Source organism: Mchenga conophoros, linkage group LG14 (genome assembly GCF_057382185.1).
Source record: "Mchenga conophoros isolate Kocher_MC1m ecotype Shallow Benthic linkage group LG14, M_conophoros_male_GT1.1, whole genome shotgun sequence".
Lineage (NCBI taxonomy): Eukaryota > Metazoa > Chordata > Actinopteri > Cichliformes > Cichlidae > Mchenga > Mchenga conophoros.
The window spans coordinates 30,889,580-30,906,344 of record NC_140539.1 but is presented as its reverse complement, the minus strand read 5'-3'; the positions used below and the strand labels follow the sequence as shown (position 1 = coordinate 30,906,344).

Genomic DNA, 16,765 nt, shown 5'->3' with positions numbered 1-16,765 from the left:
GATTAAGTGTGTTAAGCTGTGTCAGCAGATATGTCTATAACACTTAGTTGCACTTGGTAGTAATGATAAATCCATGGCGGACAAGTCCACATTGTTTCCATATCCCATTGCTTTCTTCATGTGTCTGGAAGGACTGCAGGTAGAGTGCAGGTCACAAACATACAGTGAAAAGTGGAAAGAGTACAATTTCTACAGATAATACACACTGGCCACTATTTATGGTCCTCATTCTTGTTAATAATTTAAAATGTGCTTGTTAACTTTTTTTTTTCTTCTTTCGAAGTGTATGGCAGGAAAAGTTTTGCTTTTATTCTTGCATCTAGACAAAAATTAAATATCAAGCTCCATATTAATTCATGTGGGAATCTATAACGAGCCCTTGATAAATATAGAACTGTAGCTGAAATGGAGAAGCCAGTAAATTCATATCAAATGTTACACCCTGAATATAAAAGTCACTCAGCTGTAGCTGCTGATTAGATTCCTTCCTCCACAGCCAAGGTACAAAACACTAGCAGCTTAAAACACTGTGACTTCACATTGTTGTAGGTTTTGTTGAGCATTTTTTTGTTTTGTTTTGTTTTGTTTTGTTTTTTTCAAAACATCTGCATTTTCACTATAAAATGTTGGTACTTTCCTTAGTTTATGGTTATGGTTTATTGGTGTCAGTTTTAGTTGTTGTTGTTTTACACACCATATTTGAAAATGAATGAAAAAGGTTTTTTTTTTTATGCAAGAGAACAAGACAGAATTTGATTACTGAATATTTCAATTGAAGGTAATGTGTTTTTAAAAGTGTAATTTAATTTAATTTTGTGTTTGTTTTTCTTTTTTTGTTATCATGAAGCATTTTTAATCATATTTTATTTTTATTGATTTTTTTTCCAGGCAGAAAAAAAAGTGTAATAAGTATGTTCATTCAGCTTTAACATACTGGGACACTTATCATGTTTCATTGTCAGTGTTTTCTCTTTTAGGTTTCCCATTAAGTAAAGAGAATGGAAAAAAACAAAACAGTTTCAACCGATATTCTGGAGGTCCAAGGTTTTGACATTTCTCCACAGTTAACGTATCCTCTCTTTTTCTTACTGCTCTTTGTTTACTTCACCCTGCTTTTTTCTAACATTGGAGTCCTTTTGCTTATCATTTCTCAGAAGAGTTTGCACCAGCCAATGTACTTTCTGTTTTGTAACCTGTCTGTCAATGATCTCATAGGTAACACAGTCCTGCTGCCTCAGCTAATGGCTCACATCTTGGCAACCGAACGGTTTATCACCTACAAACAGTGTGTGGTTCAGGCTTTTCAAAGTCACACATTTGGATCGGCTTCACATATGATCCTCATCATTATGGCAATTGATAGATATGTGGCGATATGCCACCCCTTAAGGTATAGTTCCATTATGACAACCAGAACTGTGGTTGGGCTGTCCGCAGCTGCCTGGGGGGTGTCAGTAGTGCTTGTGTCTATATTAATAGGTCTTACTGTGAGGCTGTCCCGCTGCAGATCCACTATACAAAATTCTTACTGTGACAATGCATCACTATTCAAGCTTTCTTGTGAGGACGTGTCCATAAACAACATCTATGGACTCTTTTTCACTGTGCTGCTGTTTACTAGTTCAATTGCAAGCATAGCTGCCACCTATTTTAGAATTGCTCTCATTTGCTGGATTAAGAAAAACAAAGACTTAAATAACAAAGCGCTGCAAACATGTGCAAGCCACCTTGTTCTTTATCTGATCATGCTCTGGTCAGGATTTTTAACAATTATTTTGCATCGTTTCCCAAATTACCCAGACTTAAGGAAAATTGCATATGTTTTATTTCATGTTGTCCCTGCTAATCTGAATCCAATAATTTATGGAATGCAAACGAGATCATTAAGACATAAAATTACTGAAATACTAAAAAGAAAAGTGACTCCATCCTAATATTTTTTTATCTTAAATTTACAGTACTAATAATAATACATTTTATTTATAGGCGCCTTTAAATACCCTGAAGGTCACATTAGTACAAAATAAATAAATAAAGTAAGGTTTTCAGTGGTTGCAACTAAAAGGTACCTATTTTAGATTAACCTTTTCTTTTAACTGTAGTTCCAGTTCCTTTTGAAAAGTCTTTCAACAGCTCAATAACAATAACAACAGCATAAAATGACAAGACATCAGAATGAGTGACGCATTAATTTTCCTCCCACCCATGTATTCAAATCTAAATGTTTTCTACCAACCTTTTTTTTTAAGTGGGGCCAGGCCTACACACTTCTATTGATTGATTGCTGAAAAGCCATTAAAATAATATCTATGACAGAGCATAAAATAAATAAAAATGTCCTTATAATCAGTATCACTATGCATGTATTTGGAGCTGAGTAATGCATTTGTTTTCAGTAAGCTTGTGGGTTTTTTTCTGTGTAGTCATTGTTAATAACTTACAACCCAAAACTTATGCTCAAAAAGTTAGTAATGTTTTTTTTTTTTTTACTTTAATAGAGTATCACAATACAAAATGTATTGTACATATACCAATAGGGAATATATTTTCAGTTGTTTATTATGTACCCTTGCAACTATTATTTTCCATCTAACGCTAACTGAAGCTTCTGAGGCTTCTTTTTCATATCCTATTAAAAACAAAAGGCTTTTAGAGTTTTTTAACTAATTTTACTCATAAAAGCCAACTAAGATTACTGTGTGGCTAAAGATAATAAGAAATGCCAGTGATAAAATATTTCCTTGGTGAATGGCTGTTTGGATCAACTTAATCAATTCAGTTCTTCATTCTAATCCATTATCAACACTGTTCTGTATTGTTTGGCATCATTGTGTTCAAGGAGTTGTCTTTCACACCTTCAAATTAGGACCATCAGATAGAAGGAAAACATTTTTTACCAGAAATATATTTCTGAATTTAAAAAAAAAAAAAAAAGAAAGTACCATTGTAATCCCCCTAAAATACTTTCCTTGTCTTTCTGCATGCCACATGCACCTGGATTATCCAGGACAGATTATTTTCCCATGACATTTTACTGTAATTCTTCTCTACTTCTGTTAATGTGACATTGCATTGTAGTGCATTTCCTAACAGTTTAGAACAGAGTACTGCTGACTAAGCATTCAGACTATTTTCCTTTCTGGTCGAGATTAAAGAGGGCTATCCCTCTCCAAAACATATAGATGAGGGATTATACCAAGAGCTAAGCTAATGGCTGCAAACTATGAGATTTCACAGTTAATGCATAAGCGTTACACTAGTGGCATCATCATAAGCATGTTATATGTTTTAGAGAAACTGGTAACACAATTTCTATCAAAGGGTCTTGTGCTAGTATAATTATTTTATACCCATGCCAGCTGTTATATTTTCATGGATTTATAAATTAGTCAAACAAGCCATGTGAAGCATTAAAAGAGCATTGAACCCTCTCAGGGTTCACTGGAGGCCTTACTTTCTCAGGACACCACCATAACCATAGTAACTGCTTTTGATTTAACTGCTTTGTCAGATTTTGGGTTGGAGGAGGGCTGGAGCCTATTTTAGTGAGGGGTGGGATAAACCCTGGGCACATCACCAATCTATCACAGGGCTATTCAGCTGATTTTAATCTCTGCAATCAACCTGACACGTGTGTCTTTGGACTGAGGGAGCAAGCTGTTCGCCCAAGAACAGGGAGAATATAGAAGCTCCACACAAAAAAGCCTCAGGTGCTGACTGTTTTGAATGAAAAACCCTCTTTCTGTGACATGACAATGATGACCACTATATAAAAGTTACTGTCACATCACGGGTTCGTGAGGTCCCATTTTGGACCCTCTATTTGAAAATTATGGGCATTACCATTTAGGCTTTTTGGAGACAAAAGTGACAACATTAGGTTCATTCATAGATCTATAATTAACCTTGCATTACAGATACCTGCTAATTAGTGCAGATACCCAGTCTCATTAAGTGAGCAATGCGTCTTTAACACTTTAATACCTCTTGCATAAGTCACAGTGCATTTTAAATGGGTGAGCCATAAAATAATAAGAAATAATTCAAATATATAATAAATCACCCTGTAAATGGGAATTTTTCCCATAGAGACTTAAATGGTTTATGAACCAGGACGAAAACATGTTTATTTCTGCTCAAAAGTTGTGTTTTTCAACAGTCAGTCTCAAGTGGCTAATTAAGTATTCAAGGAAACTGCAAGTAACAGTTTTTGCTGCTTAAATGATCTGTATGTTTATTTCATCACTTCACTATTTCGTTTCGCATCAGTAAATTAATTGATTCTTTTCTGGAATGTGGACATTTTAAATTTTCCTGCAACAATAAGACATTTCTTAAGCAACAGCGGATAATATTTATTTGTTGCTTGTTGATATTAGTTTATGAACACCTTAAATAAAGGGGAAATAAAAGTTGCTGTATAGAAATTAATCTGTATTTTATTTTTTAAAAGAAGAACTCAATAGTGAACAACTGAAAAAATATCATTATCATAAAATATATAGATTTGACAAAAGAACTTCCCACTTCTTGGGTGAGTGGAATAACTTTCACATAGCAAGGGGAGAAAGTCCATAAACAACAACTTTATCAAAGATTTAATTCTACTCACAAAAAGGTTTGTAATAGGAGATGAAATCTCAAACATTCCTGGAAATATGAGAAACTTTTACAGAATCTGATAATACTGGATTATTCCTGTCCTAACCTGGAATAATCTTTATGCTATTAACAGCATTTCATGCTGTCACCAAACCTTCTGAAAAGGTCTGCAGTTATATGGTTTTGCCCATGATGAGAAGGCTCATGAAAAACACCATAATGAAAAAAATCCACATGAAGAAGCGGTCTAAAACTTTGGCCACCTTCTTCCACTCTCCAGTCCTTTTCTGCGTGGCCCTCTGATCTCTGTGGCAGTTGGCTATATACTCTATGTTACGCAAGAGCTGTGTTTCATTGCTTTGGATGCTGCAGGAAATCTCTCTGTCTTTTTTCTCTCCATCACTCACTCCTCCCTTCCTGCATCTCCTCCCCTCCCCTGAGTCACCACAGTCCAGGCTTGCAAAAATGCCATTCTTCCAAGAGCTGTAGTTGCTAGTAGGGTTCTTCCCGATTGAGCCTATAGGAGACAGCATCTGATCCATGTCTTCTTTTTCCTCTGTGGGCATAGGTCCCACTATCTCTTGTCCTCTCTCCATTCTGAAGATGCAGTCCTCTCTGCCCGGTCCCGCCTGACCATTCATGGTGCAGTTGGTGTTCTGTACAGGAGGAGGCTCCTGTTTCTCTGGCTGAGGTGACATGCAGTTCTCCCCAACTTCATACACAAAGCACATTCTGGCCATGTACTGCAGAATGACTTTCTTGGCCCATTTGGGAACAGGCTTGGCATCAGGGCCACAGTGGTGTATGTTCATGACAAATATGGTCAGAGCAGTGGAGGCTGTAATCATTGTCATTGTTGCAATGTAATATTTTCCTGTGGAAGGAAATAAGATGAGAAAATCTGTGAACAGATTTGTAGTGCATTACTATCACGCATACTGGGATTTGATTCTTACCAATTAGTGGTACATTCTCAGAGGGGGGCATGATCTCTGCAACCAGTAACTGAAAGACAGTGAGTGCCAGCATCACTGTGACACCCAATGACACCTTCTCTCCAGAGTCAGCAGGAAGGTAGAAACCAAGTGGTGCCAGAAAAGAGATCATCACACATGGTATGAGCAGGTTGAAGACATAGAAGGATGCTTTCCTCTTAAGTTTCAGTGTGTAGGTCACATCTGGGTATGGGTCAGCACAGCAACCATAAAGAACAATGCTCTTCTTAGCTGGCATACCAAGCACCTCCCACTCAACGTTTTCCACCAGGTCAGCCAGGTCAGCACTCTCCATTGCATTAAGGATGTCAAGCTGGTTACCGTTGTAGGTCCAGGAGCCGTAGGTGAACCGGCATTGCTGAGCATCAAAGGGGAAGAAAGACACATCCACTTTGCATGAGCTCTTAGTGATTGCTGGAGAATCCCACATTATCTGTCCATCATGTCGAATCACCACATTGGTGTCCATGGGACCAGTGAAATGATCATCTGCGCTAAAAAACAAAGAAATCATTGCTGAAAAAACAATGTTCAACAACACTGTAAATTCATACTAGGAGCAAATTTTGAATAGGTCTTTTACAAAAACAGCTTTGATTAGTTTCAAACTGGAAAGGCACAAGTACACTAGGTAAGGATCGTGTCTGTTTTTATTGCTTTTCAATAATATAACATGATTATGTTTAATGTTTCAGCATCCTTTAGTTTCAATGACACTTTTAAACCATGGGAGGCATCATTATATGGAATTACTTTACACCTACTTACCTAATACTTTCTTGCACTTTCAATCACTTTTCTAAAATTCAAATTTTATGGTTTTGTTTTTATAGTTGCCTAGACTGTTGTATATGCTGCATTATTGGACTATAAGAAGCAGTCGGCATAGGCCTGTACACCTACAAATGACAGCATCAAAGCATGTTTAGCTTGTGTATTTCATATTGGGCAGAATGTCGTCATACAGTATTGAATTTGTGAACTCTATGCCCATCCAACCTACCTGTTATAGAGAACTATATCAGGTCTCCATACATAACTACCCGGTATGCGGATGGTATCAAGGCCGTCATAATCATCTTTATTCCATTTAAGGTGTGCATCAAACCACACTTGCCGTATCCATAAATATGCAGTTAGAATTTGGTTTCGCTCATCCTGTAATATATTGAGAAAGGTGATCATAAAAGGGGAATATTACAGTTAAAACAGTAAAAATAAAAAATAAAACACAATAAAATAAAATACAAAACAGCAATACAGATATATGTGTATCTGCATGGATCAATTTCACTCATACAGTTATGTGCACTGTGGGAGTTTACCATGTCAATTATCTGGGAGAGTGTAACCTGTAGAGTTACATTCAGGATGGTGTTTGTGTCCTCTACAGGCCTCAGTGCGCTAGTGTAGTTTGTGAACAAATCCTTTAGGAGTTTCTGAGCATATCTTCCATGAGCACACCAACAAGCTAGGGCAAGGAACAAAACAGTTTAAAGCTATGTTAACACAAAACATGTGATGCATTTCAGTATTCATGTATTTCCATTTTAATCGAGAAAAATATGTGTTTGCTATGAAAGGCATGCTGGTGTGATCACGGATCATTAGATTTTCAAGCCAGTGACATGCACAGCAAAGGCAGTGCTGTGGATTTAGAGGGTTGCAAGAAAAGGGAAAAACATGTGGGGCATGTGAGACAAAATATGGATGGTACAGCAGATGGTGGTAGGGAACAAAGGGCAATGGCAATCTATATTTCCCTTCTATAAGGCTCTAGAAATAGACCAAACACATCTGCCAACATGTGCCAACAGTGACTTTCGCTGCTAAAGCTCAGTATATAGAGTGCAACATGCAACATTAATCCAGTGAACAAACAACAAATAAAAATGAGCCTAAACCTGGAGGCAAAGTATTGGGAAATATTCGTCAAACGCACGAAGCCATTATTCACGCATTAAAATAAAATCTAATTAAAATAATCACTCATCAATCAGGAAACGAGCAGGAAGAGTTTTCAACAGGAAACGTAGTTTATAGCACTAAATTTATTCCCAGTGTCAACAATGGATTTGGACTAACCAGATGTTAACCTCGAGTCCTGTTTCAATAAAGCCTCTGAGCTGGATGCAAAGAAGGTCTACAGGATTATGATGACAGCAAAATCCCCAAACAGCTGGCAACAAGTTTGCGGATTGCGGGAAACAGCTTGAGGGGGAGAGGAAATATGAGGTGAAAAGGATGTTCTATAAAATATAATAGATGCAATGAAATACAGATGACTGGGATCACACGTCCAACCACACTTTATAGAAAAATGTTATCTAAAGCTTTCTTCTCTGCTAGGACAGTTTTAATATAGTTCCCTTTCATATGATATTAAACCAACCTAAATAGGAACGCAAAACTGATCGACATACCGACATCGTTTTAGATTATACGAGGTAAACAGAAAATAAAACGAAAGTAAGCTTACTCGGCAAAATACCGACACACAGCAGCCAGCGGAATAAAGTCTTCGCCATTCGCCATTGTTTCATCTTGCTGAAGCAAATGCCCTCCATCCGAGAACCATTTGAACTGCTCTGTCCCCAAACACGTTTTATTCGCCGAAAATAGTCTTTACAAAAACACACCGATGGGGGAAGTCAGCAGCGATGTAATCCGGTGCTGTACAAGCCCAACAAGCGCTCAGGAAGGGGCGGGACAGAACGAATCCAGCTGATACGACCACGTGTACACCTTGCACAAACACGGCGAGTTAAAGGTGGTGTTGTGTATTATCTTTGATGGGGTTTTGGTGGCGAATTAATGATAATAAGAACAGTCCCCTGTTTGCTGTGATTCAGCACCACGGAGAGCTACCGGCAACCAACAAACAAATAATAACACATTTCTCGCTCCTTGTCTTCGGGCTAAATCTGGCCAATGATTTTTTTTTTTAAAGATAATAATTACATAATACATAATTTGCATTATGTCGAAATATATATGCTGTAGCAATCACAACACTGTCCTCCTCGACTTTCTCTTCCGGGTGCTGGTGGTCCCCACCTACTCGTTTTACACGACAAGGATGCTACACCCGCAGGCCCGTTATCATCTCATCGGAGCATTCATCTGAGGTGCAAACAACAAAACAAACAAAACAAACACCCCCTAAAATGCGGGAATTTAAAATGACTGGATGAGCCGAGCAGTGTTTTAGGCGATCGACGATAGCTGATTGAGAAATGCACGTCCACCGCCCTGCATACTTAAATATTATTGTTACAGCGTAGGTATTGTTGGGAGAGACCACTGGCAAACAGTAAACAGGGTGAAGGTAGGATGGATTTAGCCATTACATGTTCAGTAAATTCACGCGAATGTTTTAAATCTGAAATGTTCCCGAGTGGTTCAAGATAAATATTGACCTTATGGATGTACTTGACATGTTTACTCATCTCCAGTCTATTTTCTTCTTACCTAGCATAGCTACAGATGCCAAGAGCGTTATATCCCGTATGTGATCATCTTTACACGATTGTTTCTTTTCCCGCTGTCGCAATCTAAAATGCTACAAAGTTCAAATATTTTGGGGCATGAAAGACCCCTGGTTATTAGGGTATCCTTCGCCACCTGTGTTCTGGCGACTGTGTGCCTACCCCTGCTCGGGCTCATCACTTGTGTCTTCATATCCTCTGTTTTTCATTTTGAAGATGCCACTGGTACACACTGCCAGGTAATGTGTATGTTTAGTTCTATGGTAGTAGTTGCAATACCTTATTATGTATTGATTATATATTTTTAACCTAAACAAAATTCTTGATGTGTGTTTAGGTTCCTAATTACCTGCCATCTATAAGTGCCTCTATCAGCTTAAGTCCTGAGTGCCACATTTGGCGATTCTGCATTGGACTACACTCAGCACCAAGGTTACTGGTGGCTTTTACCTACTTCAAGTTTTACAAGGCTCGCTTTGCTACCAGGTTTCCAGAGAGTTTACTCAGCTGTTTAAACCTGGGCTTTTCTATATCTGAAAACATTGGACTCTTGTTGCTCACATACGTATCATCCACTGAAACTTACTGTGAGTATTCTGAATTTAGTTTGCATTTTTGTACAGGCCTTGTCTGCACAAATATAGTGTAATACTATAATAATAATACTGATAATACTATTACCTATTCTTGTACATTAAAAACAAGCAGTTTCAGTTGTGCTAAGTATGATATGACTGGTGGTTGGTGCATTTATGTAAAGTTTAATAACATATTATCACAAGTTCTCCCCATTTGTTGGTCAAATTTCCCTTCCTCTTTGTGTTTTTGCTCCTTAGTTGTGCATAAGGAAGGTTTTGTCCTGTTCATTGTAAGTTCTCTAATCTACATGTTGATAACCTGCCGTTTATGGAAATCTATTAAGAAATATTCCTTAAGTCCTGAGGTAAGAAATAGCAAATGAGGCACTAGAACTTAAAAACTGCCATATCATTTGTAGAATTACAGTCAATTTCAGTATTTGTTTACTTTGTTGTGCCCTCACAGGATGCCAAGTCTCACCACTGGAAAGTGCGTTTCTTACTTCTCAATGTATGTTTCTGTGCTTTTGCCGGATTCTTTTACTGGAAACACAACATGTACTGTGAATCAGGGAGTGAGTATTTAACCCATCCTTATGTTTCTGTGTGGATTGTGTGCTGCTTTATTAATATTAATCATCAACCATCATATTTACAGTAATGCAAATATTCACAATATTCTGACCAAATTATATTTTTTCTGTACTCTGTTTCTTCTTTTATCAGGTTACACATTCTTTGCCCTGTTTGAGTATCTAGTTGTTTTCTCCAATATGGCCTTCCATCTTACAGCCGTGTGGGACTTTAAGAGCCGGGAGGTCATGCTCATTTCATCTTCAGAGGATAAAGACTTCTGACTAGAAAGTCAAGGACTAGGTACTACATGTACCACCCCCCAACCACCTGATGATAGCAGCCTTGATCCTGCTGAAGCGGAAGAGTGGGATGAAGGCCTTTTCCATATATTTCCATGATGACCAGTCACAAATCCTTAGTGAGTGATGATGTCTGACAAATGAACATAAGATATGCACATGTGCTACTGTAGGGGTATTAGGATAACTTTAAGTGCATTCTTTTGCCTCAGTGTCTCATTCATGGATGCCTTCACCAACCTACATGATGTTATGTAATGTGACATTTTAACTTTTATACACTGCACAGCAAATTTGTGGTCATACTAGAAATGTGCCAAAGTAAAGTGATAGTTCTTCAAGTATGCTTGGCTTTTATTTTGAAATATAAACTCAAGGATAGGAAATGGATGCATTCTGAATTCTAAGCCTTAGTGTCCAGCTTCAGAAACACTGCACTCTATTTAGAGTCCTCAAAAAAGATTGGCACCGATACTCACTTTCATGTAATAAAATGCAATATTCAGGTTGCTGTTGACAAAGCGCTTTATTCTATGTTGTTACTTATTTATGGTTTATTTTTTAAGGGCAAGTATATTACATGAACCACATTACACACCAGAGTATTTTTAATCTTAGCTAGTTTGCCATGCCCATTCCTAGTCGGGCTTTTAAAACACAAACAGAGACATAATAAAGTTCAGTAAATCATAACTTTAAATACTTCTGCAATACTGGCAGTTGAAATGTTAATTTAACACTTTTCAAAACAGATTTCCTCAGTAATATGTGAGGAACTGTGCACACTATTGTGTCCTGATTACCTAACTCTTCGCTGTGCACCAAAATTAAATCCCCCAATAAAAACCTGTAGATTTAAAGATTTTTAAAAAAGCTATATAATACTGAAACCTATGAACCATGATGTGATGACAGTAATTTTCTCCAATATTAATTATTTTATTTGCACTCAAACTTAAGGATATTTACCATAATATACTGGCATGACTTGGAAAATACCTCAGTGTGCAGGTTTACTCTACAGGAAAGCTACAGGACCCTGTGTTAGCCCAAACAGTCAACATTGCAGACATATACTCTGCAAAGTCTGTACATGTGTTTAATAACAGGAATTCTAAAAAAAAAAAAAAAAAAGAGTAAGAAAAGTAACAACAAATAATATATTTTTCTTTTTAATTCAAGCACCATTATTCTTTTAAATAGAGGTCTCTATCAAACAGTCAAGGTTTCCCTTTATAGTATAACTCTGAATTGATAACCAGATCAGTAACAGTCAAATAAAATTTTTGGACACCTAAAATTTCTCAGCAAAAGCCATAAACCTTCTTTAAATGTATCTTAGTTCAACAGAGCAGCATGTTTTGGGGCATTAGATCCCCTTTACTTCAAGGGGTGTCCTGCCAACCTTTGCTGGTGTGCATGCAGGAACGTATTGCACTTCTTGGATTTCCACCTCGACACACCCTTTGGACAGAGGTCACACCATTCCAGCCTTTCACAGTGAAGCAGCAGATGTCCACACCTGTCCTAACACGCATCTAGTTGTGTTGTTGCTGTGAATATCCTGGGATGTAGCCTTCCTTTTGAAACAACACATGTGGTGGAGAATATGATTACATTTATCCAGCTTAAAATGCTGGCATGTTGACTTGCTTAAAATTGTGAGCAACTGCCAAGCAAAACCTGGATTGGTGTCTCATTCAATAAGACACAGATGAGCCAGCAATCTGAGATGCACAGGACGAGGATGTATCTAAGCAAGGCAAGGCAAGGCAAGTTTATTTATATAGCACGATTCAACAACAAGGTGATTCAAAGTGCTTTACAGAGACATTAAAGAACAAAAACAAATAAAAAGCATGATTTAAAGTTGATTAAAAAAACTGTAGATAAAATCAGAACAGTTGATCAGCTGAAACACTCAGTTTATTTAAATCCAGGTTGAAGACTCACCTGTTCTCAGCTGCATTTGAATAAAGCACCAAATCCACACTTTAAGCTTAAATTTCAAAACTTACATTTAACTACTGATTTTATCTACTGTTCTGATTTTATCTGTTTTGATTTTATATACTGTTGTTTGTTTGTTTGTTTGTTTGTTTGTTTGTTAATTAGTTAGTTAGTTTATTTGCTTGTTTTAATCAATTTTAAATCATGCTTTTTATTTGTTCTTGTTTCTGTCTCTGTAAAGCACTTTGAATCACCTTGTTGTTGAATTGTGCTATACAAATAAACTTGCCTTGCCTTGCCTTGCCTTGATAAAATCAGTAGTTAAAATGTAAGTTTTGAAATGTAGCTTAACAGTGTGGATTTGGTGTTTTATTGAAATGCAGCTGAGAATAGGAGAGTCTTCAACCTGGATTTAAATAAACTGAGTGTTTCAGTTGATCTGAGGCTTTCTGGGAGTTTGTTCCAGATATAAGGAGCATAAAAGCTGAATGCAGCTTCTCCGTGTCTGGTTCTGACTCTGGGAACTGATAAAAGACCGGATCCAGATGACCTGAGGGATCTGGAAGGTTCATACTGGGTCAGGAGGTCACTGATGTATTTTGGTCCTAAACCATTCAGAGCTTTATAGACCAGCATCAGAACTTTAAAGTCTATCCTCTGACGGACAGGCAGCCAGTGTAAAGACCTCAGAGCTGGACTGATGTGGTCCACTTTTTTGGTCTTAGTGAGGACCCGAGCAGCAGAGTTCTGAATGAGCTGTAGATGTCTGACTGATTTTTTAGGTAGACTTGTAAAGATCCTATTAGAGTAATCAAGCCTACTAAAGATGAATGCATGGACTAGTTTTTCCAGGTCCTGTTGAGACATCAGGGCCCGTATCCCTAAAGAATCTTTGTGCAAAAAGTGGCTCCTAGCGGCCAAATTCTAAGAAAATTCTCAGAGTCATGACGTTTTCTTAGAATTTCCCCTAAAAGTGACACGACAATCCCAGTTAATATAAAAGCTATTCCTCAAGATTCCTAGCGCTTAAAAGGGCTCCTAAGGCGAGATCTGCTAAGAGCAGGGAAGAGGACTTTTAGTGGCTTAGGAGTTCCCCTAAGCAGCTGCACAAAATGGCCAACAGAAGAGGCAGGAGAGATGTCCTGCAAACACTGGATGACTGGGAATTATTGAGACGCTACAGATTGGATCGTGCAGGAATCATGTTTGTGGTGGATCTCCTTAGAGATGCAATTACTTCACCAACTCGACGCCACAACGCTATTACACCGGAGACGAAAGTAATCACAACCCTGAGGTATTTGGCAACTGGGAAAATGCAACAATGCAGCAGTGATGACTTGGGTCTGTCCCAATCCTCTGTCAGCAGAGTCATCACCCAAACACTGACAGCTTTGTCACAACCTAATATTGTGACACAATTTGTTTCATTCCCGCTGGATGCCCGCACTTTACACACACATAAAAGGGCATTTATGGACATTGCAGGATTCCCTGGCGTTGTGGGTGTAATTGATGGAACACATGTGAGAATAATTGCGCCATCAGAGGACGAGGCTGTCTTTGTTAACAGGAGGAATTTCCACAGCATCAATGTGCAAATAGTCTTCAATGCGGCCTGTAAGATTTTGGACATTGTGGCTAAACGGCCAGGCTCCACACATGATGCGAGAATGCTCTCCGAGAGTGGCATCAGACAGCTTTTTGAGAGACGCTATGTGCCAGCTAATTGCCACTTGTTAGGGGACAGTGGCTACCCATGCAAACCATGGCTCCTTACACCTTACCTCCAGCCATGCCAAGGGCCCCAACTAAACTATAACAGGTAAGCCAAACAATACAAAAATCATGGAAATGAAATGCAAGCAATATGTTAGAGCATCCAAGTAGTGCAATATTTCCATCAAATAATTAAAGGTCTCTGTATTCTATTGTAGGGCCCACAAGACAACAAGAGCGGTGGTGGAGCGTGGCATAGGCCAGCTTAAGAGGCGCTTTCATGTTCTCCACGGAGAGGTGTGGCTGAGGCCTGAAAAAGTCAGCAAAGTCATCATAGCCTGTGCAATATTACACAATATTTGCAAGGTTAGACAGATTGCAGAACCTCTGGAGGATGGCGATGAGGATGAGGACAACGATGAGGATGGTGGTGAAGAAGATATTTACATTCCACAGGGGAACCTAGCCCAGAGTGGACTGCCTTACAGGGCAAACTTCACAAATTTACATTTCAGGCAAGCTGTAGCCCCATGTCTTTTGAGAACTTGTGATGGTATTAAGAACTACCACAGTTTTACTGCACATCACCTGCAATTGTTAAATGCAAGACACAGAACACAATCTGTAAATGGTTTATTTTTTAGGTGTTCAATTTTAAGGTGGTAGTACTCCTCCTGAAGGGAAAGGACTTCTTTTTGTTTTTCAAACACATCAATTGTGAGTTGCAATCTGCTCTCCTGCAGGGGTGCTGACGGAGCAGGTGCTGCAGATGGGAATGGTGTTTGATCCGCTGGGCTATCCTGATATTGTGTCCCAGGCGCGCCTCTTGCCTTGGCTAGTGACAGTTGGGCCAAATTTTCCTCGTAACATACCTTTATGTTCGTTCACCAACTGGGCCAGCAACAAACCTTGCTCCTCAGTCCAGTTCGGCTTGCGAGTCCTTTTTTTCCCCTCCATTTTCTGTGTTTGTAGGATATTTGTTAACAAGCCTTTATAAATAGACCAGCCAGCAATCACAGACATTGATAAAAACTGAGCCGTGTTACCCTCGTTAAGACCACACTGGACTTGTAACGTTGTGATTTCCACTTCATTAAGGACAGCCCCTTGAGATAGGCCATCTTGTTTTCAATGGGGTCCATATGGGAGTGAAAGTACAAAATATGCCAGCTAGGATATTAATATGAGCAAATAAGACACGAATCATTATTTGAACAGGGTGTAATGAGTTTAAGTTTTCACATATTTTAGATTCTAATGTTAGGCTATAACCCCTACAGCTTACTATTCATTTTCCAGATATTTTCTTGAATGTGAAATATTATTTACAATTACAGTCAGCATAAGATTAGAGTGTATAATTATGTTTATTGATTTGAGGGTACATCCTTTGCTCATTATCACCAAAAGCTCATTTCCATCAAACTTGTAGGATCAACCAATCACGGCTTTTGAAATGATGACTCATACCTAGCAACGGGGTCAACCACACCTCCTCACTAAGATAGGATTTCCCAACCATTCCTTGCTCAGAGTTCAATGAAAATGTTCTGGAATCACTTCGAAGCTAAAACTCCTGGCAAGGAATTTTTAGGTTAAGTTAGGAGCTCTCTGAGAGGATTCTCAGAATCTTTAGGGATACGGGCCCAGATCTTTTGTCCTTGAAATATTTTTTGTTTTGTGCACTTTATGTTCAATATATTTATTTTGTTGTGCCTGAAATGAATGAATGAATGAATGAATGAATGAATATTAAGCTTCTTTTGAAAGCAGGGGAAAGTGCCATCGCCTTGACCTTGCTGTTGTCAAGACTGACGACCTGTCCAGGGTGAACCCCACCTCTCATCTCATGGTATCTGGGATGGACTCCATCAGCCATGACAGCTTGTGTAAAATCTGGTTATAGCTTATTGAATTCAGCTGTGTAACTCTACAAAGAGCAGAGATTGAAAAAGTCAGAGTTTTTGTTTTAATCAGCCGGCGAGCACTGTGAGGGTCATGTTTTTTGACTTTTCCAGTGCTTTCAACACCATCAGGCCGACCCTCCTGGGTGATAAGTTAGCAGCGATGCAGGTGGATGCTTCTCTGGTGTCCTGGATTGTTGATTACCTGACAGGAAGACCACAATATGTACGTTTCCCACAGTGTGTGTCTGACAAGGTGATCAGCAACACAGGGGCACCACAGGGGACTGTCCTCTCCCCCTTCCTCTTCACCCTCTACACCACAGACTTCAGCCACTGCACAGAGACCTGCCATCTTCAGAAGTTTTCTGATGACTCTGCAGTGGTTGGATGCATCAACAGGGATGATGAGACAGCGTACCGGGCTGTGGTCGACTCCTTTGTCACGTGGTGTGAGCAGAATCATCTGCAGCTCAACGTGGCAAAGACCAAGGAACTGATTGTGGACTTCAGGAAGACCAGGAAACACTTGACCCCTGTTTCAATCCAGGGGGTCAGTGTTGACATTGTGGAGGACTATAAATACCTTGGAGTATACATTGACAATAAACTGGACTGGGCTAAAAACACCACAGCACTTTACAGGAAGGGCCA

The 16,765-nt window shown here is 38.8% G+C and overlaps 3 protein-coding genes across 5 annotated transcripts; 2 read left to right on the top strand and 1 right to left on the bottom strand.

The window, feature by feature from the left end:
* The first annotated feature begins 294 nt into the window (after positions 1–294).
* LOC146560075 (olfactory receptor 52N5-like) lies at positions 295–1,934 on the top strand. The gene has a single exon (XM_085245000.1). The coding sequence runs from the start codon at positions 999–1,001 to the stop codon at positions 1,932–1,934; it is 936 nt and encodes a 311-aa protein (XP_085101126.1). The 5' UTR covers positions 295–998.
* A 2,360-nt stretch (positions 1,935–4,294) lies between these two features.
* On the bottom strand, positions 4,295–8,250 carry chrna10a (cholinergic receptor, nicotinic, alpha 10a). Of its 3 annotated transcripts, none has more exons than XM_085243914.1 (5): positions 8,077–8,250; positions 6,923–7,068; positions 6,601–6,755; positions 5,559–6,091; positions 4,295–5,476 (listed from the first exon to the last, which is right to left on the bottom strand). In XM_085243914.1, the coding sequence occupies exons 1-5, from the start codon at positions 8,162–8,164 to the stop codon at positions 4,776–4,778; spliced, it is 1,623 nt and encodes a 540-aa protein (XP_085100040.1). In that variant the 5' UTR covers positions 8,165–8,250; the 3' UTR covers positions 4,295–4,775. The 3 variants fall into 3 exon arrangements, with proteins under 3 accessions (XP_085100040.1, XP_085100042.1, XP_085100041.1); XM_085243916.1 differs by adding an exon at positions 7,683–7,808 and having other exon boundaries at positions 6,601–7,068; positions 8,077–8,193; XM_085243915.1 differs by lacking the exon at positions 8,077–8,250 and adding an exon at positions 7,683–8,067 and having other exon boundaries at positions 6,601–7,068.
* A 206-nt stretch (positions 8,251–8,456) lies between these two features.
* On the top strand, positions 8,457–12,891 carry LOC146560073 (acyltransferase PGAP2-like). The gene is made up of 5 exons (XM_085243913.1): positions 8,457–9,324; positions 9,423–9,672; positions 9,922–10,028; positions 10,130–10,238; positions 10,390–12,891. Exons 1-5 carry the CDS (start codon positions 9,157–9,159, stop codon positions 10,518–10,520), a joined length of 765 nt encoding a protein of 254 aa, XP_085100039.1. The 5' UTR covers positions 8,457–9,156; the 3' UTR covers positions 10,521–12,891.
* The last annotated feature ends 3,874 nt before the right edge of the window (positions 12,892–16,765 follow it).

What these genes read in the sequence shown, in the direction of transcription:
- chrna10a (XM_085243914.1), bottom strand. Translation starts at nt 8,164, where the DNA reads ATGGAGGGCATTTGCTTCAGCAAGATGAAACAATGGCGAATGGCGAAG. An exon ending in GTGTGTCGGTATTTTGCCGA is followed by an intron (nt 7,069 to 8,076) that starts GTAAGCTTACTT and finishes TCCTTGCCCTAG; the next exon opens with CTTGTTGGTGTGCTCATGGA. An exon ending in TCTCCCAGATAATTGACATG is followed by an intron (nt 6,756 to 6,922) that starts GTAAACTCCCAC and finishes AATATATTACAG; the next exon opens with GATGAGCGAAACCAAATTCT.
- LOC146560073 (XM_085243913.1), top strand. Translation starts at nt 9,157, where the DNA reads ATGCTACAAAGTTCAAATATTTTGGGGCATGAAAGACCCCTGGTTATT. An exon ending in CCACTGGTACACACTGCCAG is followed by an intron (nt 9,325 to 9,422) that starts GTAATGTGTATG and finishes ATGTGTGTTTAG; the next exon opens with GTTCCTAATTACCTGCCATC. An exon ending in ATCATCCACTGAAACTTACT is followed by an intron (nt 9,673 to 9,921) that starts GTGAGTATTCTG and finishes TTTGCTCCTTAG; the next exon opens with TTGTGCATAAGGAAGGTTTT.
- LOC146560075 (XM_085245000.1), top strand. Translation starts at nt 999, where the DNA reads ATGGAAAAAAACAAAACAGTTTCAACCGATATTCTGGAGGTCCAAGGT.